General features: G+C 35.6%; 1 protein-coding gene across 8 annotated transcripts in view; it reads right to left on the bottom strand.

The window, feature by feature from the left end:
- Positions 1–21141: 21141 nt before the first annotated feature.
- The window catches only part of LOC127712207 (uncharacterized), a 43200-nt gene continuing 38741 nt past the window's right edge, over positions 21142–25600 (bottom strand). For all 8 annotated transcript variants that reach the window (XM_052218509.1, XM_052218506.1, XM_052218505.1 and 5 more), the window contains 2 exons: positions 24378–24513; positions 21142–23947 (listed from right to left, as the gene is read on the bottom strand). In XM_052218509.1, coding sequence (XP_052074469.1) covers positions 21600–23947; positions 24378–24513 — 2484 coding nt within the window. In that variant the 3' untranslated portion in view covers positions 21142–21599. The remainder of the gene's footprint in view (positions 23948–24377; positions 24514–25600) is intronic.

Raw genomic sequence — 25600 nt, 5'->3', positions numbered from 1 at the left:
TTAAATGTGTGTTTTATGAATTTATTTCAATCGTTCATCGTCAAATTCTTCGTCTGTTGAAACCTTTTAGATTTTTCCTCAACACCGTGTTGTTTTTATAAAGTGACGTAACACCACTACTAATCGTGTATTGAAATAAGCTCCGCCTACTAACCCAATATGGAATATACACGGTCTCCATGCGGGTGCTTTTAACCAATTATATTCCTAGAAATGTATAGGAGGTAAGATAATGTCAGGATACAAGGATACCAGGACCCCCCCCCCCCCCCCTCACAAGCTGAAAATCTCGTACGGGTCTAGCCAATAACACTATGGGCCATTTTAGAGGCAATGTCTTCTTCTACCTCTTGTATTATGGCCAACGTGACGTATCTCTTAGTTTGGCCAGCCGGCAATACTTAAGTCGAACTACGTGACATACTAGGATACCAGGACCCCGACAAGCTGAAAATCTCGTACGGGTCTAGACATAAACGCTATAGGCCATTTGAGAGGCAATATCTTCTTCTACCTCTTGTATTTTGGCCAATGTGACGTATCTCTTAGTTTTGCCAGCCGGCAATACTAAAGTCGAACTACGTGACATACTAGGATACCAGGACCCAAACAAGCTGAAAATCTCGTACGGGTCTAGGCATAAGTCCTATGGGTCATTTTAGAGGCATTGGTTTCTTTTACCGCTGGAATTATTGCCAACGTGTTACATCTCTTAGTTTGATCAGCGGCAATAGTCGGAGTATGTGACAAACCAGGTACCCTAACCCTATGCTTTAAACTCGTACGGGTCTAGAGCAGCAGTGCTGTGAGCCATTATAGAGGCAATGTATACTTTTACTCCTGGTATCATGGTTAACGTTAATAATCTCTTAGTTTGGCTAGCTGGCAATAGTTAAGTCGGACAATGTGACATCAGAACATCAGGACACTCACCCCCTCCCGCCAAAAAAAAAAAAAAAAAAAAACCCTGCTGACAAACTCGTACGGGTCTAGGCATAAATGCTTGTGGTTATTTTAGATGCAATGTCGTCATCTTCTACCTCTTGTATCATGGCCAACGTGACGACTCTTAGTTTTGCCAGCCGGCATTAGTACTAAGTCGGATTATATTTGTTGCATAGTGTGATAGTGGCCTAATATGATATATATGGGGTCAGTGAATCCCTATATTCAATTTACCGACCCCATATATGTCAAAGTGATCAAGTCTTCAATACCGTTAGTATTAAGAACCTTCTTCCATTGGTCTATAGAAAAGAAAATGCCAAAAATAACAACTTGTCAGCTTTAAATGTGTTTTATGAATTTATTTCAATCGTTCATCGTCAATTTCTTCGTCTGTGGAAACCTTTTAGATTTTTTCTCAACACCATGTTGTTTTTATAAAGGGACGTAACACCACTACTAATCGTGTATTAAAATAAGCTCCGCCTACGAACCCAAAATGGAATATACACGGTCTCCACGCGGTTGCTTTTAACCAATCATATTCCTAGAAATGTATAGGAGGTATGATAATGTGAGGATACAAGGATACCAGGACCCCCCCCCCCCCACCAACCCACCCACAAGCTGAAAATTTCGTACGGGTCTAGCCAATAATACTATGGGCCATTTTTAACGCAATGTCTTCTTCTGCCTCTTGTATCATGGCCAACGTGACGTATCTCTTAGTTTGGCCAGCCGGCAATACTTAAGTGGAACTATGTGACATACTGGGATACCAGGATCCCTACAAGCTAAAAGAATCTCGTACGGGTCTAGGCATAAGTCAAATGGGTCATTTTAAAGGCATTGTCTTCTTGTACCGCTGGTATCATTGCCAATGTGATGAATCTCTTAGTTTGATCAGCCGGCAATAGCCGGACTATGTGACAAACCAGGTACCCCCAACCCTATGCTTAAAGCTCGTACGGGTCTAGAGCATCAGTGCTGTGAGCCATTTTAGAGACAATGTATACTTTTACCCCTGGTATCATGGTTAACGTTAATAATCTCTGAGTTTGGCCAGCCGATAATAATTAAATTGGACTATGTAATTTATATCAGGTACCCCCCTTTTGTTCATTGTATGCTTGCAACGTGTACTGGTATAGAGCATCAGTGATATGAGCCATTTTAGAGGCAATCTCTACTACTACCTCTGGTACCATGGTCAACGTGGAGAATCTCTAAGTTTGGCCAGGCGGCAAAAGTTAAGTCAAACTATGTGACAAACCAGGTACCCCACTCTTCACCCAATAGAAAAAGCTCGTATGATTCAAGGGCATAAATGCTAAGGGCCATTTTATGGTCAATTTTATTTTACATCTTGTATTGTGGCCAACGTGGAGAATCTCTTAGTTTGGCCAGCCGACAATAGTAAAGGTTAACAATGAGACAAACCAAGTACCCCAATCCTATACTGAAAACTCGTACTGGTCTAGAGCATCAGTGCTAATGGCCCTTTTTTGGGCAGTATATCATTCTACCTCAAGTATCATGGTTAACGTGAACCATCTCTTAATTTGGCCAGCCGGTAATAGTTACAGTGTACTCTGTGACATACCAGTGTCCCCCCTTTTCAACATATGGTGATACATCGTACGGGTCTAAGGCATGAGTGAGCCATTTAAGAGGCAATATCTACCTTTACCTTTGGTATCATGATCAACGTGGAGAATCTAAGCATGGCCAGGCGGCAATAGTAAAGTCAGACTATGTGACAAACCAGGTACCCCCACCTTTCACCCAATAGTGACAAAAAAGTAAAATAACAAAAATACCGAACTCCGAAGGAAATTCAAAACGGAAAGTCCTTTACAAAATGGCAAAATAAAAAGCTCAAACACATCTAACGAACGGAAAACAACTGTCATATTCCTAACTTGGTGCAAGCATTTCCTTATGTAGAAAATGGTGGATTAAACCTTGTTTTATAGCTAGCTAAACCTCTCAATTGTATGACAGTTGCATACAATTCCATTATATATTGACAACAATGTGTGAGCAAAACAAACAGACATAATAGGTAAAAACGTCAAAAATCGGGGTATAGCAGTCAACATTGTAATATAATCTTAATCACTATGAAAACAATTAACTGTTTCAACAAAGAAACAGGAAATGGCATATAGACAAAATACATAAGCAAAAATGAAAGAAAAGAACTCAATATTGACCGTAGCACAATGCGGGATGTATAAGTACAGATCCACGTCATAAGTATATAATCAAAAACAAGTTAGTATGGGTCAAGGGCAAAAGTGCTGAAGGCAATTTTAGAGGAAGTGTCTTCTACCTCTTGTATCATGAACATAGTAGAGAATCTCTTAGTTTGACAAGCCGGCAATAATTAAGTCGGACTATGTTATATACTTGGTACCTCGACTACATCGCCTTATGCTGAAAAAACGTACGGGTCTAGAGGCAATCTCTACCTCTGCCTCTGGAATCATGGTCAACGTGGAGAATCTCTTAGTTTGGCCAGGTGGCAATAGTAAAGTCAGACTATATGACCATGTACCCCTACCTTACACCCGTATGGGTCAAAGGCATAAGTGCTAAGGACCATTTTAGAGGCAATATCATCTTCAACCTCCTGCATCATGGCCAACGTAGGGAATCTCTAAGTATGGCCAGCCGGCAATAGTTAAGTCGGAATTTGTGACATGCCAGGTTCCCAAACCCTATGCTGACAAACTCATACTGGTGTAGGACATAAGTGCATTGTACCATCTGAAAGGCAATGTGTCCCTCTTCCTCTTGTAGTATTGGATTAAAGAGAATAGAATACTGCTTTTATATGGGACCATGACTAACGTGGAGAATCTTTCAATTTGGCCATCCGGCAATAGTTAAGTCGGACTATGTGACATACCAAGTTCCCCCACCCCTCCCAAACCTGGTACTGACAAGCTCGTAAAGGTCTAGGGCATAAGTGGCATGATCCATTTTAGAGGCAATATCTACTTCTTCTTCTGGTACCATGTTCACCGTGGATAATCTAGTTTGGGTAGCCGGCAATAGTTAAGTCGGACTTTATGACATACTAAGATAAAAAGTAATATAACAAAAAAAACGAACTCTTAGGAAAATTCAAATCGGAAAGTCTCTTATCAAAAGGCAAAATCAAAAGCTCAAACACATCAAATGAATGGAAAACAATTGTCATATTCCTAACCAGGACCTCCCACATGCTGACAAACTCGCACGAGGCTAGGCATAAAACCTATGAACCATTTTAGAGGTACTAGTATTGTCTTCTTCTCTTAGTTTGATCAGCTGGCAATATTTAAGTTGGACAATGAGACATACCATGCCCCCTAACTCTATGTTAAAATGTATACGGGTTTAGGCCATTAATGCTATAGGCCATTTTTAGAGGCAATGCAAACTCCTATCTCTCGTTTCATGGTCAACATGAACAATCCTTTAGTTTGGCTAGCCGGTAATAGTTAAATTGGACTATGTAACATACCAGGTGCCCCCTTTTTATCCCTTACTGACGAAAACGTACGAGTCTAACACATAAGTGAAATGATCCATTTCAGACGCAATATCTACCTCTACCTCTGGAACCAAGGCCAACGTGGTGAATCTCTTAGTTATTCTAGGCGGCAATAATTAAGTCAGACTATGCTACATACCAGTTACTCCCAGATTTCACCCAATAGTGACACGGTCGTTTGGGTCAATGGCATAAGTGCTAAGACTCATTTTAGAAGCAATATATTCTTCTACCTCTTGTTTCATGGCCAAAGTGGAGAATCTCTTAGTTTGGCGAGCCGGCAATAGTTAAATCGGACTATGTTACATACCTTGTACCCAAAACCCTTTGCTGACAAACTCATACGGGTGTAGAATATACGTGCTATAGACCATCTTAGAAGCAATGTATCCGTCTTCCTCTGGTAGTATTGCATTAAAGAGAATAAAGCGGTGTATGGTACCATGGCTAATGTGGAGAATCTTTTAGTTTGGCTATCCGACAATAGTTAAGTAGGACTATGTGACATACCTCCCCCCCCCCTCCCCCCCCCCCCCCCCCTTGATTCTAAAAAACTCGTACGGTTCTAAGTGGTATGAGCCATTTAAGAGGCAATGTTTACTTGATCTCTAATACCATGACCAACATGGAGAATTTTTTAGTTTGGATACCCGGCAATAGTTTAGTCACACTATGTGATATGTTAGGTACTCATCATCCCCCTATTTACCCAATGCTGGCAAACTCGTTTGGATAAAGGGCATAAATGCTTAGTACCATTTTAAAGGGCAATGTCTTCGTCTACTTTTTGTATCATAGCCAACATTGATAATCTTTTAATTTGGCCATCCAGACAAAGTCGGACTACTTGACATACCAAGTCCCCCCCCACCCGATGCTGACAAACTCGTACAGACTAAAAGCATAAGTTTAGGGTCATTTTAGAGGCAATATCTTCGTCTACCTCTTGTATCATTGCCAATATGGAGACTCTGTAAGGTTGTCCAGCTGGCCAGAGTAATGTCGGACTATGTGACATACCAGGTACCCCAAACCCTATGCTGACAAACTTGTATAGGTCTAGGGCATAAGTGTTATAGATCATCTTAGAGGGAATGTCACCCTCTACCTCTGGTAGTATTGGATTTTAGAGAATAAAATATTGTATGGTATCATGGCCAACATGGAGAATCTTTTAGTTTGGTCATCCTGCAATAGTTAAGTCAGACTATGTGACATACCCGATACCCCAAACTCTATGCTGACAAACTCATACGGGTGGACAACCTCTTAGTTTGGGTAGCCGGCAATAGTTTGTGACATACTGGGTATCCCTCCACTCCCTGCTTACTCAATACTGACTCGTTTGGGTCAAGGGCATAACTGCTAAGTGCCATTTGATAGGGCAATGTCTTCCTCTACCTTTTGTATCATAACTTTTAGTTTGGCCATCCTGCAATAGTAAGTCGGACTATGTGACATACCAAGTTCCCCCATCCGATGCTGATTATTTGACATACCTGGTACCAAATACCCTATGCTGACAAACTTGTATAGGTCTAGGGCATAAATATTATAGACCATCTTAGAGGCAATGTCACCCTCTACCTCTGGTAAAATTGAGAATAGAAATGGGGAATGTGTCAAAGAGACAACAACCCGACCAAAGAGCAGAATGCAGACTCAAGGCCATCACAGGTCTTCACCACAGCGACAAAATCCAGCACCCGGAGACGGGCTTAAGCTTGCCCCTTAACAAAAATTTGTACTAGTTCAGTAAAAATGAACATCACCCTAAACTCCGAAACATATAAATGAACTAAAATTTAAAAAAAAAAAATACAAGACTAACAACGGCCAGAGGCTCCTGACTTGGGACAGGTGCAAGAATGCGGCAAGGTTAAACATGTTTTGTGAGATCTCAATCCTCCCCTATACCTCTAGCCAATGTAGAATAAAGAAACGCACAGTAAAACTCAGTTTAAAATATGTCCGAGTCCGATGTCAGAATAGGTAACAGAAGAAAAGAAGCAAAATGACAATGATACATGAATCAACAAAGCTCGTATGGGTCAAGGGCATAAGTGCTGAAAGCATTTTAGAGGCAATTTCTACTTTATCTACGTCCGGTTCAAAGGCCAACGTGGAGAAACAACCCGCAGTAGTTTATAATTACTTAGACTGCGTGCATACCAGATATTCCCTCTTAACCCTAGTGTGGAAAAAAGTAAAAAAAAAAACTTTTTTCTACACTAGGTGCAAATGAAAGTTGGGACCCTTAGGCATGCTTGACTGAAAAATCCAGGTGGGGTATAGCACGGATTTTTTTTAAAATTGATCCAAAGTTGGGGTCCGGCACCCTACCCTACCCTAACTTTCAAAGTTTATAAAAAAAATTCTGAGGCAATACTTTTTTCCACACTAGGTGCAAATGAAAGTTGGGACCCTTAGGCATGCTTGACTGAAAAATCCAGGTGGGGTATAGCACGGATTTTTTTTAAAATTGATCCAAAGTTGGGGTCCGGCACCCTACCCTACCCTAACTTTCAAAGTTTATAAAAAAAATTCTGAGGCAATACTTTTTTCCACACTAGGTGCAAATGAAAGTTGGGACCCTTAGGCATGCTTGACTGAAAAATCCAGGTGGGGTATAGCACGGATTTTTTTTAAAATTGATCCAAAGTTGGGGTCCGGCACCCTACCCTACCCTAACTTTCAAAGTTTATAAAAAAAATTCTGAGGCAATACTTTTTTCCACACTAGGTGCAAATGAAAGTTGGGACCCTTAGGCATGCTTGACTGAAAAATCCAGGTGGGGTATAGCACGGATTTTTTTTAAAATTGATCCAAAGTTGGGGTCCGGCACCCTACCCTACCCTAACTTTCAAAGTTTATAAAAAAAATTCTGAGGCAATACTTTTTTCCACACTAGGTGCAAATGAAAGTTGGGACCCTTAGGCATGCTTGACTGAAAAATCCAGGTGGGGTATAGCACGGATTTTTTTAAAAATTGATCCAAAGTTGGGGTCCGGCACCCTACCCTACCCTAACTTTCAAAGTTTATAAAAAAAATTCTGAGGCAATACTTTTTTCCACACTAGGTGCAAATGAAAGTTGGGACCCTTAGGCATGCTTGACTGAAAAATCCAGGTGGGGTATAGCACGGATTTTTTTTAAAATTGATCCAAAGTTGGGGTCCGGCACCCTACCCTACCCTAACTTTCAAAGTTTATAAAAAAAATTCTGAGGCAATACTTTTTTCCACACTAGGTGCAAATGAAAGTTGGGACCCTTAGGCATGCTTGACTGAAAAATCCAGGTGGGGTATAGCACGGATTTTTTTTAAAATTGATCCAAAGTTGGGGTCCGGCACCCTACCCTTCCCTAACTTTCAAAGTTTATAAAAAAAATTCTGAGGCAATACTTTTTTCCACACTAGGTGCAAATGAAAGTTGGGACCCTTAGGCATGCTTGACTGAAAAATCCAGGTGGGGTATAGCACGGATTTTTTTTAAAATTGATCCAAAGTTGGGGTCCGGCACCCTACCCTACCCTAACTTTCAAAGTTTATAAAAAAAATTCTGAGGCAATACTTTTTTCCACACTAGGTGCAAATGAAAGTTGGGACCCTTAGGCATGCTTGACTGAAAAATCCAGGTGGGGTATAGCACGGATTTTTTTTTAAATTGATCCAAAGTTGGGGTCCGGCACCCTACCCTACCCTAACTTTCAAAGTTTATAAAAAAAATTCTGAGGCAATACTTTTTTCCACACTAGGTGCAAATGAAAGTTGGGACCCTTAGGCATGCTTGACTGAAAAATCCAGGTGGGGTATAGCACGGATTTTTTTTAAAATTGATCCAAAGTTGGGGTCCGGCACCCTACCCTACCCTAACTTTCAAAGTTTATAAAAAAAATTCTGAGGCAATACTTTTTTCCACACTAGGTGCAAATGAAAGTTGGGACCCTTAGGCATGCTTGACTGAAAAATCCAGGTGGGGTATAGCACGGATTTTTTTTAAAATTGATCCAAAGTTGGGGTCCGGCACCCTACCCTACCCTAACTTTCAAAGTTTATAAAAAAAATTCTGAGGCAATACTTTTTTCCACACTAGGTGCAAATGAAAGTTGGGACCCTTAGGCATGCTTGACTGAAAAATCCAGGTGGGGTATAGCACGGATTTTTTTTAAAATTGATCCAAAGTTGGGGTCCGGCACCCTACCCTACCCTAACTTTCAAAGTTTATAAAAAAAATTCTGAGGCAATACTTTTTTCCACACTAGGTGCAAATGAAAGTTGGGACCCTTAGGCATGCTTGACTGAAAAATCCAGGTGGGGTATAGCACGGATTTTTTTTAAAATTGATCCAAAGTTGGGGTCCGGCACCCTACCCTACCCTAACTTTCAAAGTTTATAAAAAAAATTCTGAGGCAATACTTTTTTCCACACTAGGTGCAAATGAAAGTTGGGACCCTTAGGCATGCTTGACTGAAAAATCCAGGTGGGGTATAGCACGGATTTTTTTTAAAATTGATCCAAAGTTGGGGTCCGGCACCCTACCCTACCCTAACTTTCAAAGTTTATAAAAAAAATTCTGAGGCAATACTTTTTTCCACACTAGGTGCAAATGAAAGTTGGGACCCTTAGGCATGCTTGACTGAAAAATCCAGGTGGGGTATAGCACGGATTTTTTTTAAAATTGATCCAAAGTTGGGGTCCGGCACCCTACCCTACCCTAACTTTCAAAGTTTATAAAAAAAATTCTGAGGCAATACTTTTTTCCACACTAGGTGCAAATGAAAGTTGGGACCCTTAGGCATGGTTGACTGAAAAATCCAGGTGGGGTATAGCACGGATTTTTTTTAAAATTGATCCAAAGTTGGGGTCCGGCACCCTACCCTACCCTAACTTTCAAAGTTTATAAAAAAAATTCTGAGGCAATACTTTTTCCACACTAGGTGCAAATGAAAGTTGGGACCCTTAGGCATGCTTGACTGAAAAATCCAGGTGGGGTATAGCACGGATTTTTTTTAAAATTGATCCAAAGTTGGGGTCCGGCACCCTACCCTACCCTAACTTTCAAAGTTTATAAAAAAAATTCTGAGGCAATACTTTTTTCCACACTAGGTGCAAATGAAAGTTGGGACCCTTAGGCATGCTTGACTGAAAAATCCAGGTGGGGTATAGCACGGATTTTTTTTAAAATTGATCCAAAGTTGGGGTCCGGCACCCTACCCTACCCTAACTTTCAAAGTTTATAAAAAAAATTCTGAGGCAATACTTTTTTCCACACTAGGTGCAAATGAAAGTTGGGACCCTTAGGCATGCTTGACTGAAAAATCCAGGTGGGGTATAGCACGGATTTTTTTTTTTAATTTGTTATATAATTAATTAGTTATGTACTTGCACACCATACTTTGATTACTAAAAATAAACCCTGCGTGTCATCAAAACTAAGCGAAACCCACTGTTACTGAAAAAGAATGATTCGCCAAAACAGATTTGTTTGACATGAAAGTATTAAAAGTACGAACTAAACTTTGTATTCTCGAAGCGTAAAAATATTTTTACTTTTTAGGAACTATTTTGCCGAGAATATGGAAAGCTATTTCGCACAATATCGCACAAACATTTTCTGATGGCAAAGTCGATACCATGTAACAAGAAAATTTAGGCATCATTTAAATAATGTCATTTTTCAGTGTTGACAGTTGAAGTTAAGTCTTTAAGCGTGCAGCACCTGCACGATGTTAAAAGCACATACTATTGTTTATTAAAATATTGAACAGGAAATGAAATTTTCATATTGAACAGGAAATGAAATTTTCAAATTCATTGAAAAGTGTTTTCGACGGCTAAATTGAAGTTAAAACAGATATTGTAGTGGTAATATAAAATTGAAAAGTTTAAGTTAGTTTGAATCTTATGCAACTTTTGGGTTTATAGACATACCTGAAAACTGGCTGCTAGCGGAGTGGCTGCTAGCGAGTGGCTGCTAGCTTGAGTCTAGCGTTTATATAAACAACTATTCAGAGCAACAATGCTTTCCAAAGGAAGGTTATGCGACTCCATTATAGCTTAGAGTCATCGCCTTATCTATGGTCAACCTATGTCATATTTTAATACTTGTTTTTACTTGCATCCAGGCATGAACGGATCCCTTTAAGAGCTCTTGCATTTTGTTCTATAGCATTTATTGTTTAGTGTGCAGAAGGGTTGTACTTTCTCAACAGAAGGCTTCGGAATAGATTCTTGGCTTTTATACATCATGTACATACCGCACAGGCAAAAAAGACACCCTTCAATTACAAAGGATTTGCAGCCGGATAGGAAGTACAGGTGCATGTATTTCGATACATTGGCCAATCCCAAGGGTACATGTATTATGGTTATGAATGTCGCTAGGTTGCTGTTTCAATATCTATATCCCATATGTCGTTTAACTTATGGTAAACGATGTTTTAGAGCAGAATCGGACTATTATAGCTGACTATGCAGTATTGATTTTGCTCATTGTTGAAGGTCGTACGGTGACTTCTATGTCATTATGTCTCTGGTGGAGAGTTTTCTCATTGGCAATTATACCACATCTCCTTATTTTTATACATGCAAAGCTAGGTATATTTCTTTCTTGCTACACGTTATGAATAAGCTATAGCTCTTTGTTTTATCATACCAGGAAAGGCTACGATTTAGGTCAACAGTTTAAGCATTTTAATTCTTGAATAAATGTTGTTTTTGTTTGGATTTTTTTTAAATTGATAAATTATGTACATCATAGTTTTCCAATTCTTCTCAACGTAATAACACTCGAATAAACAAATATATCAAACCAGAGCATGATGAACGTCATAATATATAGCTGCTTTAAAACTAAAAGTGACCAACGTCAACATATTATGACAACCGTGTCATCTTTAAAGTTTCTATTGAGTCGGAAAAGAAATACCAATTTTCGTCTGAAAGTAAATTGTATTTTGATTTAATATTTGCAGCACCACAAGGACAGAAGGGAGATCGTGGACTACCAGGTGTTAAAGGTACATTATTCTACGCATGCTCGTAATCGTACAACCACGTGGTGTATTTGCACTGATGATGAATTTGTTGTGTTTTAATTCAAAAATTGTGTCTCCGCTTGGCACGCTATGCATAGTGTAAAACAGCTATTGGTTCAACAGGAATATGCTTTTATAAAACATGTAAAACGGGGATAAGGTTTTGTATTGAAGATTTTTTTCAATTTGTAAGTATTTATTGTGTTGTTTTATTCCATTAAAACTGACAATACATTATTAAACATGGTAAACTTTATTTACTAATACAAAATATCCTTCCCATCGATTTAATGGCCAATATTGAGATTTGATGTATAAAGTAAAATACGGAGACAGAACATGTATTTATTTTATTTTCCAGGTGAAAGAGGTGCCACAGTGGTGAGTGTACGATACTAATATTTTGATTACGAAATAATACTTTCATATAACGACATTGGTAGGACATTCTTGTACTCGGTCATATAAGAGCAAGTAAAAGAAGAAAAATCAAGCTGACAATAAGTGCAATTTGCGGGAAAAAAATCACTGTTTTTTGGTTATTTTGTCGTGTATAGAAAACATACAACAGTTAAATTATCCTCAAATTGCACCGATTTGAAGTTTAGTTTTACTTATTTTCGTTGTTCTTACTTGACCGAATACCAGAATATCCTTCCACAGAGTAGGTAACCTGTTGACAAATTATATACTCCGGGATCAGAAGTCGGTAACATGAAAATAGACTGTTGGGAGCAGTTAAAACTTGTCTTCAGAACTGCCAGGAAAGGCTGTCATAGAACTACTAGACTCATAGAAATTTATAGGGTAGAACTGTACGAATTTTTCCTAGGGTAAAACTGTCCAAAGAAACTCACCAAGAAATTCAAGCTTATTACTGTTCTAGGGTAAAAACAATCTTTAGGAATTCTTTCTAAGAATAGACATTACGAAATTGTGAACAGTATATATATATTTAGTATAAGAGAAGCCAATGTGTTATAGTATACCTCATACGTCAGAAGTTTCAATAACGCAGGACCCTTTCCATGTATTCGTCAAATATTATTATTATGAGGATTTTGAAAAAAAATGAATCTTAATCATAGCATGCAGAAAAATACCAAAATGTTTTGACAGAACCAACTCCGGCTGTATTTTTTCTAAGAAAGGTATATGGTCAATATGCATGTTGGTCTTGATAATGGGATGTTCAATACTACATTCTTTAATTGTTTATGCCCTTTTCTATTTTTTATTGCTTTGTCCACTTTTCTTTATTCTTGTTTTGCCTATTCTTCTCTATTTTTTCCCTTTATTTTCTATTTTTCCCCATTGGTCTCTATTCAAAAATAAAAACTACCAGACCGCCAGATATCCGACAACAACCCGTGAAATATCACGAACAAAATCAACAGAGCGTTTACTGTTGTTGATCATCTGACGTCACAATAACAAAATCAAAGTACAACGGAAACTTTGATGTCAAAATTGTATTTCGACCAATGAAAGCCTGAGAACAAATGAACCACAAATTATCTTCATAATATAATCAAACAGTGGAGGAAAGCCCGTTAAATTATAGAAAAATCTTCATTGGTAATTGAAAGATTATAGGATTGTTTTCCCGCCCTAAATTAATGTTCAAATATCACGCACACACCTAACTTAAATATTAGAAAATATAGAATATAAGGATATAAACATTTTATATAAAACTGAGGAAAGGGGAAAAGATTCTGATATGAATTTTAGTAGGTTTGCTTTCATCAAGAAAATATAAACCATCATGGCAAAACCAAAGAAAAATACTCATAGTACAAATAACAGCCTATAAAACTAGATATTAAACAACGGAAACCCCCAACTAAATATTAGAACTATTTACAGCCGTACAAACATATTGTAAAAGATTCTTTTCTGAAGATTTATGTTTCTAAGGCAAGATTTGTTCAGGTCTATTATATAAAAATAAGAAGATGTGGTATCATTTCCAATAAGGCAACTCTATATCAGAGACCAAATGACATATGTTGTTCATATATAATATGAAGTTAACAACTATAGGTCACCGTACGGCCTTCAACAATGAGCAAAACCCATACCACATAGTCAGCTATAAAAGTCCCCGAAATGACAAATGTAAAACAATTCAAACGAGAAAACTAACGGCCTGATTTATATACAAACCAATGAACAAAAACAAATATGATATACAGCAACAAACCACAACTACTGAATTACCGGCTCCTGACTTGGGAAAGGCACATAAAGAATGTGGCGGGGTTAAACTAGTTTGCTGGCGCCAAACCCTCCCCTAATATGGGACAGTGGTGTAACAGTACAACATAAGAACAAACTATAAAAATCAATTGAAAGAGCTTAACTTATTACGCTGTATCATCGACGTTTACTGATAATACATATTTTGAACTCTAGGAGTGGGACTATAAATCATTGCAATAACCAGGTCCGTGTGCCCTTTTTCTAACAAATATTTTCGTTGCACTCTTCTACTTTATAAATGAACTGAATGCCTGCCTATGTGGTCATCAGCTTGACAGTTATGACATGTAAGGGGAAAGCACTTTTTACAAGTCACAAAGCATTTCTCCATTACTACTTAACCTGGTTGACCTTAGATGGATTTGGCTATTATTGGCATTATTTTTAGATCCTTCATGGTCGCTAAGCTAATTGATAATTTGTTCTCGTCCTCAATATGCATGGAATATTTGACACAGGATGTTACGAAAACAACAATCCTTCAATCCAGAACTACTGAACAGAATAACTTTATGTATATAGTCTTATAGGTTGCATTTCTGTAAATATCGACAATGCAATTTCCAATAGGAACTCCTTTTACGGCTAAAACTGTACAACTTTTACTATGAAGTTTTGAAAAAAATCATATCCTAGAATAGAAAGTTCATATGCTCTACTATTTTTTTAAAGGTCAAAATATAGGGCTGTGCGGCATATTTTCAACGTTTAGAAGCCCCGAACTCCAAAGAGTTTAAACTAACACTAAATTTCTTAACTACCCCTACCTTAACTGTAGGATTACCACAGATTTCAATATAAACAATATGCATATGTATATTTACTGGTAACATTCCAAAGTTATGTCTCTATGAGATGAAACAAAGCGATCATAACTGGGAACCACTGGGCAGAATTTAAACAAAATAAATTATATATGAATATTCAATATCTCCCAAAAAGAGGCGTGGTTTGAGAAACAGCTGTATTTACAAAGTGCAACCTATACAGACATTTATTCAAATAGAAAACTCTCTAAAACACTTTGTCTCACATTAATACTTATTTATCAGAATTATAATCTTAAAGAAATCACTGCATGTACTCTAAGTTTTCTTTTACTGTACATTTTATACCCCCTCCCTTGTTTCAGTTTTTTAAAGAATTTGAAAACAATACTTTAATTATTGCCAGCTTACCCTATTTGCATGTTTTCTGACATCAAATGCCTAGAACCTGTTTAAAACTGTTCTGATATCAAATTGAAAGCATTTCAGAATACTGTAAATGTAATGTTTAGCAGTCAATCATTCCAACATTCAAGATTATATAAAGTATCTAATCCTTTCTCTGTCTCCAGTCCACATCTTACTGTATGCCTATTTGTCAATGAAAGTTCACAATTTCTGCCACAAATGGTCAGTTTAGAATTTTTGTCACAACTGTATCATCTCTAACCATATATCTGTCATAATTTAGCTAATTTATGAACTAGAAGTGTTAAAACAAAGCCATATTTGCAATAGTTGTATGTATGCAGATACAAGTCTGATGTACAAATTCACTTAAAATTTTATAGAAATGACTGCTAACATCTGATTTTTGCAAAACTTCCAAGCACAGTTATTGTTTTCTATGTAAAGACCTTTAAAATCATAAAATCATAGCATTTACAAGTTATATTATTTGTTTTATGACCCAGGGTGTAGGCAATTTTCTCTGTTTTTTCCCCTGGGACCTCAAATTTCCTAAATTAATCTGCTGTTTCTAGCAATATGGAATATTTAGTACATATTCATGATAGGACACACTATTGTAAGTTTTGTTGAGATATTTTTGTAATTCTAGCTTGTATTTTTTATTGTGTGGGGTGACAAAAAAGCAGATTTAGGTGTTACGGCTTACTTTTTGGGTTATCGACAGGACAAAAACACCCCACCAGTAATAATCATGAAGGATCTATGAGTTTCAATGACTGCAAAGAGTAAATATAAGCTCTTCTAAAAAATTTAATTTACAAATATGCATATACTATGAATTTATTTTGCATTCAGGGCTTTAAGTAAAATTTGCATACTGTAAACTGTGAATTAATGCTGAGTCATCATAGTTAAGGCCCAGAATTTTCTCAATCTTCATGAAACATCTATAAAACTTCATATTTGAGTTGATTTCATTAAAATCTGTGAGATAAATCAAATTTGGGTAAATTCAGTATGTTCTCTTTTTTTACCCAATATAGGTTGCATTTCTGTAAATATCGACAATGCAATTTCCAATAGGAACTCCTTTTACGGCTAAAACTGTACAACTTTTACTATGAAGTTTGAAAAAAATCATATCCTAGAATGGAAAGTTCATATGCTCTACTATTTTTTTAAAGGTCAAACTATAGGGCTGTGCGGCATATATTCAACGTTTATAAGCTCCGAACTCCAAAGAGTTTAAACTAACACTAAATTTCTTAACTACCCTACCTTAACTGTAGGATTACCACAGATTTCAATATAAACAATATGCATATGTATATTTACTGGTAACATTCCCAAGTTATGTCTTTATGAGATGAAACATAGAGATCATAGCTGGGAACCAGTACGTAAACAAAATTAATTATCTATGAATATTCTATATCTCCCAAAAAGAGGCGTGGTTTGAAAAACAGCTGTATTTACAAAGTGCAACCTTGAATTGCACGACAATGCATGCAACTTTTTCTTTTTTCAGAAGCCACCAACAATGAAGTAAATACGTAAGTAATTTGTTCTTTGTTTTGTTTGAAAGGTTATAAAGAACACAACAACGGAAGTTCTGGTTGTTGTCATTATTTCTAGCTACTTGTACGAAATTATTCGAACAATAATAACTTGCAATGTTATTAGAATCAATTTGGCAATTACATTTGTTTTAAGATAGATAAAGAAAAAAAGGAGTTATCAAAGGATGGATGAGTTAATTTTGTTTTGTTGATTAATTTGTATTTAAGCAAATCAAACTCAGTCTGGAAATTTTTTTCTTGAGTTTAAACACATCATATGCATATCTGTCTTTTTCTTTTCAATATGTTGCAGCCTCTCAGTTTTTATGCGACTGCCATACAAGTGAGAGGTTTAGTTAGCTATAAAACCAGGTTTAATCCACCATTTTCTACATAAGGAAATTCCTAGTCAGGAATATGACATTTTCCATTCGTTTCATTTGTTTGAGCTTTTGATGTTGCCATTTGTTAAGGGACTTTCCGTTTTTTTTTAATTTTCCTTGGAGTCCGATATTTTTGTTATTTTACTTTTTTCAGTAAGCATTGCGTCTGCACTACCATGGTATATAACATACTTTTATAATTGTTTGTTAATAAGATAATTAAGAAACACAGGTTCATAGTACTATTATATATAAAATGGACCTATGTTGGATTTGTCTTTTCTCTTTAGGTATAATACCTACTCGTGTATTTTAGTGATTATACATCATGCGGTTTCAAATATTCAGGTTTAGGAGTTCCTGGTAAAGGCCAATAAAGAAAAACACTTTTGACGCATCAATAATTATAAAGTTATATATTTATTAATAAAGATGAACACTATTGACTGTTTTTCTCTTGTTTCTAGATATTCGCCATATAACTTATCGGTTTAGGGGAGGGGGTTCTATTAATTTAGTGTAAAGGATTATCATCATGCCATTGAATACGTTGGACTACTTTTTTTGTTATTTATATTTTAAGCAGATACATATATGTGAATATGAAGGTATACATTTTGCATTCAAGTGCTGTTAACCAAAGCTTACCTCATGTTTGGCTTTGTTGATATGTCTCCTGATTTCTTCTTCAAATACGACTTATAACCTTTTATTACACATTTTTTTATAAAGAAAAATAGATTTCATAGCTTTATTTTTTCAATTTGGTTATTTTCCTCCATAGTTGTTATGTTTCTTCATTGAAATACAGATTCCTTATGTATCATAGTATTTTTTTTCTTTTTAGATAGAAAATGTGCATTAGAGGAATTTCTTACACTGTGGTCAGTTGTACAGTGAATTATAAACCAGACTAGTAGGCAGTTCAGCAGCTGCAACTCAGTTGTCATTTTTTATGAACTTTTTTGTAATTCCTTTATTTAATGCTTTTGATTGAAAAAAGATATTTCAAAATGTAAAAGATTCTTCCAAATTTCTATTGTGTTTTTTTGCTACAATTTTTTTTTTAATTCCGTAAATAAGTAACCGGAACATAATTTTGTTTTTGAAAAAAAAAATATATTGAAGTGGTGGTGTTGTAAGGCCAATACAATTGTTTTTCTCGATTATTGTACACTCAGTAACAATAAATAAATTAAAGTTTTGTTGTTTTTATAGTATAAAAGAACTAAAACGAGTGTGCAAAGACCATATGTACAAAAAGATTAAATAGGCAGTAGGAATTTCGTCATTGCATTTTTAGATTTTCATTATGAATAGGAAACTTTACTCTTAAATTCCAACTAAATTACTGCTTTGGCTATTATTATTTTCTTTATCAAGTGTTGCTACTTACAAGAACTAATGCTTCTTCATGTGAAAAAAATTAAATTCAGTCTATTGAATGTTGAAAGCTCGACACTTTATGATTTGGTTGACTTTTATAAAATGACAATACAATCAACGATGTCAATGTACCTGCACTAGTTGCACATTTCGACATTTAATTTCTGTACAGTGAAGATCGAAGCCAAACTATTTGAAATTCCAAAACCTACTACAAACTTTGAAGAGCAGATACGACAAAATAACTAAGAGTCAAGCCAAAACCGTACAAGGATCCAGAGCTTTGCAAGAAGGACAACTGCTGTGTTCAATTTCTTGTACTACGATCTTTATTCCTTTAAAAGAGAGGCGAAAGATACCAAACGGGCATTCAAACTTAGAAGTCGAAAATGAATTGACAACGCCATGGCAAAAAAAAAAAGACAAGAAGACAAATAACAGTATACAAAATACAGCATAGAAAGTTAAATACTGAGCAACACGAACCCCACCAGAAACCGGGAGTGATCTCAGGTGCTCCGGAAGAGTAAGCAGATCCTGCTCCACATGTGACACCCGTCGTGTTGATCAGGTTAGTACAAACCCGGAAATAAGTCTAACTCGGTAGGTCACATGTATCAAAATTAAATCATCGAATGCCATTAAGAACCAAAATAACAGGATGGGTGCCACTGAAGTAGCTGGTGTAACTGGTTTTTTTCTTCGGGAAAACTTTACAACAGGTTGTTTTGTGTGTTGTCTCCCTCAATCTGCGGTTTCTTTTTTTTAATGTTGTTGTGGACTTATATAAAACCTACTGTGTTAAAATGACGTGGCAATAATTAATGTCGGAAAAAGAGAAAAAATACCTATTAGATAGAATTATTGGGCATTTCGATTTATATCTCTTGTTGTGAATGTACAAGGAACATGCAATATATTTATGATAAAATATTCCTAAAAGTTAATTTGATGAATAATTTGGAAAATATTTCATAAGATGGGGTTTTTTACATACTTACTAATATTGTTATCATGTTGCTAATAATAAATGTACAAGCTCGTAAACATTTGCTGTGCGTATGTGTGAAAATATGCGTTCTATTTAGAAACTGGCGGAATAAATCATATGAAACAGCATATTAAATCGTCACTTAAGCATATTTAATTTTGGGAATGATTGTTAGTTTGTTTTCAATTGACTTATGTGTTTTTTTTTTAATTCCTTGATATCTTTTCCTTTTCCCTTAAAAATCATCAAGGCATCCCCCGTTAAATAATTTTAATAATACCTTTAGCTATCTTTAGCAATATGCCCTTTTCTAATGATTCTAAAAAAGACTTTCCAATGAAATTCAAATGATGCGTAACAGTTGTTCCTGGAATAAATGCATAATCTCCCTATCAAAAAAACTTTAAAAATGGTTGTTGGTATCTTCCTCTACATTTTGTCAATTGATAATTACGGATTGATGTCCATCTTTGCATTTTGTTTACCAAATTTGTTGGCTGTTGAAACTTTAGTTACGTCGTCTTTAAGATGACTTCTTGTTTTTAAGTTAGTGTTTCCGGGTAGATGTTTCATTCAATAGATATAGGAAGATGTGGTATGAGTGCCGATGAGACAACTCTCCATCCAAGTAACGATTTATAAAAGTAAACCATTATAGGTCAAGGTACGGCCTTCAACACGGAGCATTGGCTCACACCGAACAGCAATGTTTGTTATCGTTATATCTATTCATATTAACATATATCTCTTGGTTTAATAACAGACTGAGCATAAATGATATATCTTTATTTCCGTATCTAGTTTTCAGATTAAAGAAGATCTGTTACAATTCATTTTGTAGTGTGGCGTTCGTTTTAAGTATATGTATCAAATGATTACATGGAAATGCTGACATAAACAGCAAATTTGGCGCATTCTTGTGCTGACATTATTGAATGATCATTTATAGAACATAATTATCAATTAACTGCTCATACAACTTAGAATTTTTCGAAATACTGAGGATTTCTACCCCAGAAAAAAATTATCATAGCTGTATTTGGCAAAACGTTTCGGAATTTTGGGTTCTCGATGCTCCTCAACTTCGTACTTTATTTTTTATTTTTTTGTTTTAAACTTTTTTGATTATAGACGAAATGCGCGTCTGGTGTACAAACAAATTTAATCCTGGTATCTATGATGAGTTTATTTTTTTTTCATATAAATGACAATTACTTATATTACGAGAAGTCCAAAATTTGTCCAAAATAATATTTCATACTTCAAAGGGATATCGATATTTGTGTTCATATTAGTAATTTGTAGTCAAAAACGATCTAAACCAACTGTTTTAATTCAAAGATAGTTGTTTGCTTATACTATATTTAGCGGCCAATGGCAACATATGTCAATAACAAATAAACAATTAATACAATACGCACAAAAGGTAGTTGGTGCAAGGTAGACAGATCCGAAAAAGAGTGCGTAATTTGGACTTCAATTGGAAAAAAAGAAAAATAACAAAGATACCGAACTCAAAGGAAAATTCAAAACGGAAGGTCCCTAAACAAATGGCAAAATAAAAAGCTCAAACACATCAAACAAATGAAAAACAACTAATGGAAAGAGAAGGTATGTTACATAGGAGCAACATGTTTGCCTTGCAATAGGAAACGGACGGATCGTTTGGCTGGGTTTTTATACATATGACGATCAGGATTTACTGTATTTCTCTATCCCAGACAACTCTTTGGATGCAAACAAACTGCTACAAATTTCATGAATAAGAAAATAAGTTTTGAATAAGAGTTTCCGAAAAGATTGTGTTGTAAGGAAAAACCAAATGTCCGGAAATATAAAACATGACAAGCAATAGAATGTAATTTGAGTAATTATATCCAAATGTATCTATGCACAAACCCAATTACTACGTTTTAAGCATCGGTTTAAGATTTCAAAGTGTTTATTTTTTTATGATACATTGTAACTGAATAGATTTTGCGTTGCATTTAGCAAAATGTTTGTCTAAAGCATCAAACTCGGTACATTGTGTACCGTTGATATTAAAAATGAGAGGATAGTCGTAATTTGAGGTGATATACGAATCAACATTCAATCATTTTGATACAAAAAAGGGATCCACGAATACTCTTTAAATGCTTCCCCATTATATTTTATATTTTATTATAAGTAAGAAAAGTAGATATGATATAGCTAAACAAAATTATCATTTCGAACCAGGAGACTGTCTTTGGAGTTTGTAGCTTTAATACAAAATGTCAAATTCACTTTAAACTGCGATGAAGAAGCCAATAATATTTTAAATAATGTTCACGTAATAGAGCAGCACGATTGTCTAGGGATGTTTATATTTGTAGTTCTTCGAGAACTGTAAGTATGTCTTGTAAGCGCTGTACCTGTTGAACTTGTTTGCCCTTCGATATTATGCGCCAACTGCTCCCTCTGTGAGCATGATAGATAACTGCTAAGAATTTCAACTATTTCATTGTGCCTTTTCTCGCGAGCGATACACAATGCGGTACTGTTGTATGTTGTTCGAATGTTCGGTTTTGCACCATTACGTAATAGCAGTTTTACAATTTCAACTTTGCCCCTTTTTGCAGCTGCAAATAAAGGCGATTCGTTATCATCATTACAAATGTTTACGTCACCTTTATTTGCTATGAGAAATTCAACAACTGTAAATTTACCTTGATGTGCAGCAATGAACAGTGGTGATTTAAGATATTGTGTTAAAGCATTAACATTCGCTCCATTTGTCAGTAAATGTTTAACAATTTCCGCTTGACCCTCCCGGGCAGCATAGAATAATGGTGAACACTTTTTAGAATTTACAATATTAGCATCTGCTTTATTTTGTAGCAATATTTGCACAATATTCTTCCAACCATACCAAGAAGCTATTGAAAGTGGCGTTCCATTCTTCTTTGTATGCAAATTAGGGTTGGCCTTATAATTTAACAATGTATTGACCATATCGAAATGACCTTCTCTCGAAGCGAGCCATAATGGTGATTCGTTATTTTCATTTATGATGTTAGGATCACATGTTTGGTTCATGAAAAAATTAACAATTTCTAAGTGGTTGTTGTTTGCTGCCTCGTGCAGTGGAGTTCTGCCTGCAAAAAAGTCGTCCTGCCTACATCTGTAGCAATCCTGCTTTGTTTTGAATAGCATCTTCACAATATCGAGATATCCTTTTGATGAAGCAATATAGATGGCTGTCTCTCCTTTGTGCCAATAATCCTTCCGATATATATGCGGGTCACAATCATGAGCAACTAACAATTTCACCATGTTTGTATGACCCTCTTCTACAGCTAAGTAGAGAGGCGTTCTACCCATTTTATCACGGACGTTTACGTCAATGTTGAATTTTAAAAGCATTTCAGCGATATCGTAGTGTCCTTTCTTCACAACGTCTAGAAACGGAGATTCTCCTGAAAATAAAATTGATGTTTCTTTTAAGTTTATTCGTCGCTGTATGTTTTCTACAAACTTGCAACGGAATGATTCAAATTGCAACTGTCTATTTGTAAAAACATTGCATCCAAATCCACTGACTATATCTTTATAAAGACGATCAAAATATTGATCTTCTCGGTTCTTATCAACCTTAATGATACATTCATCCATCTCTTCTTCTATGGATTCAAATTGAAATCGATCACGAATAAATTCGGGTGGACAGAAGTCTAGAAGAAGGTCTTCCATATGCTCTCCACAAAACGATGACAAAATATCAAATAATTTATCATGAATAACACGATATTTATGTCTGGTTTTCTTTACATACGAGTTCCTGAGACTCTCAATCTGATTCCTCACAACTGCAAAGGACAAATGCTGGGATGTTATATATATATCAGAAAGATGATTCAAAATATCTTTCATTGCTTTATTACGATGAGACAGGTCTTCCTCTGTGATACAGTTATTGTATAAAACAAACAGAGATAGTGTTGCGATGGCTGTCTGGTCATTTTCTTTCATGAGGGACAGTAAATCATCTTTGATAATTTCTACCGGACTAGAAAAGAACTTCACTATGTCACAGGTACTTTTAGAAAGAAAAATCCGACATAAGAGTGGGAAGCAGTCGAACTGTATGAGATTTTTATGTCTTTTTAACGTTTGAATTTGCTCAGAAGATAGATATTTTTCAGCAATAAGATATCTTTCTTCGTCAGACAAGGCATACTTAGCATTTATCAAATCTATACTTTCTGCGGATACTGTAAATCTCTGAAATTTTTTATCATTGAAAATATGTGATCGACATGTCATGAAAAGTTTTATTTTGTTCTGCACCAGGATCTTATGTATATCACCCGAAAGTCTATTCCACGTGTCTAGCGATTGCACGTCTATAGAATATTTGCCACACAAATCATCAAAAACAAATATCTGATGGCTATATGGGTTATAATATTGTGTTATATCAGTTGGAAAATAGGCCGGTATTATATCATAGTCCTGTTGATCATGTAATGTTAAGGCTACGTAGTGGACAGATGTAGTCTTCCCGCATCCTGATGGGCCAATAACAAAAATGACGTTTTTCGTAGCAGTCATGTCTTCCAATGCTTTAATAGCTGTTGTTTCAACTATATCTTTAACTTCGTCTCTCCATTCTTTAATTTTTTCATCATGAACATCTAAAGAGAAAAAAAGAACCGTTTGTTACACACGTTTTAGCAATATTTCAGTTTTGGTTGATATCATGATGTGCATTGGTAAATATATATGCAACTTAATATTCCATTCTTGGAAAGTAAGGAAAATCATAATATGTTAAAATGCTAGGTTTATTATATATACATAAAATAGCTAAACAAGTGCAAATTTTGAAACCAGAACATTTCAAAAGATAACACAATTTCAAAAGATAACACACATTAAAAAGATAACACTTTAAATTACTTATCACTTATACAAAAAGAAAGTGTATTCATATGATCGATGTGTTGTTTTTTTTTTCCCAGTTACTTTTATAAAAATGAATATAATGCCGAATGTGAAGTACTTCAGAAATAATTCTTTTTTTTTCTTTTTGTCTTCATTCCCAGAAAACAATGAACCACTGACCTTGCAGTCCTTTCGGTACTGGATTTCTAGTTACATTTAAATTCTTGATTTCTACCAATATTTCCTTATCAAGCTTGTAATTTTGAAGGTCATGGCATATCGCTTTAAAACTCTCGCCTCCAAGTCTTATAATCGCCTACAAAAAAATGTTTAGGACAAACGTAATAAGTATGCACTTAATCATATCTTGAACATGTTTAATATGGATGAGTTCATTTTCGTCCTTAATTGTATTTGACAAAACCTTTCGGAATTTAGGGTCCTCAATGCTCTTCAAATTCGTACTTTTGGTCTTTTTTAACGTTTTTGATTCGAGAACCACTGATGAGACTTTTGAAGACGAATCGCGCGTCTTGTGTACAAAATTTTCATTACGCTATCTATTATAAAAAGTAGAATAACAGTTATACTGAACTCCAAGGAAAATTCAAAACAGAAAGTTTCTTATCAAATGGCAAAATCAAAAGCTTATAATCATGTTCTTTTTTCCTAATATGAATAAAGAAAGAAATTGTTAGGGAAAATATGAACCAGAATTTGATGCAAAATATAAGTTCAATCTGTCATATGTTCGAAAAAGCATGGCGGCTGATGCATGCATAGCAATTGACGCGTACACTATCATTACGCGTGATGTCTTTTCGTTTAGATTTAGCCACATTGAATCGCATATTGTTGCAGATATGAGGGTAACGTCAATGATACAACAACTGAGCGGCACACACGCAAAACAAACTATATAAACCTCATTTAGAATCAACATACGGCCCAAGACAACATTCATGTGTCTATAATACATTATAGTTCAGTCCAATCTCATTATGAGAGAGCCAATCAGCTGGTAGATTAATGTTATCGAGATGATTTTTTTTTGACGATTTGGCTAATGTTGACAGCGACTGTATTATTCGGGTAATATGCCGGCATGTAAATCTAGTCTAGATAAGTTGGGAATAAATCACACGGGAACTTTTAATTGTTTGCAATCAACACTAAATTTATTTTCTAACAAAAAAGCATTCAAATATATCTAAATGCAGCATTACTTGATAAAGGCATATGCAAGTGTTGCGAGGGTTAAAACTTATGTTTTAGAGATCTTTTCTCTCTCTCTTTTTAATTTCGATCAATGGAATAAGAGATTGAAAATAAGAGTTTAAACATTTAACCATATATTTTACAAATGTGAAGTAATATCTTATCGAGTCAGACAGAATTTTATC

Source organism: Mytilus californianus, unplaced genomic scaffold (assembly GCF_021869535.1).
Source record: "Mytilus californianus isolate M0D057914Y unplaced genomic scaffold, xbMytCali1.0.p SCAF_8, whole genome shotgun sequence".
In the NCBI taxonomy this organism is placed as follows: Eukaryota; Metazoa; Mollusca; class Bivalvia; order Mytilida; family Mytilidae; genus Mytilus; species Mytilus californianus.
This window is presented reverse-complemented; position numbering and strand designations above follow the sequence as displayed.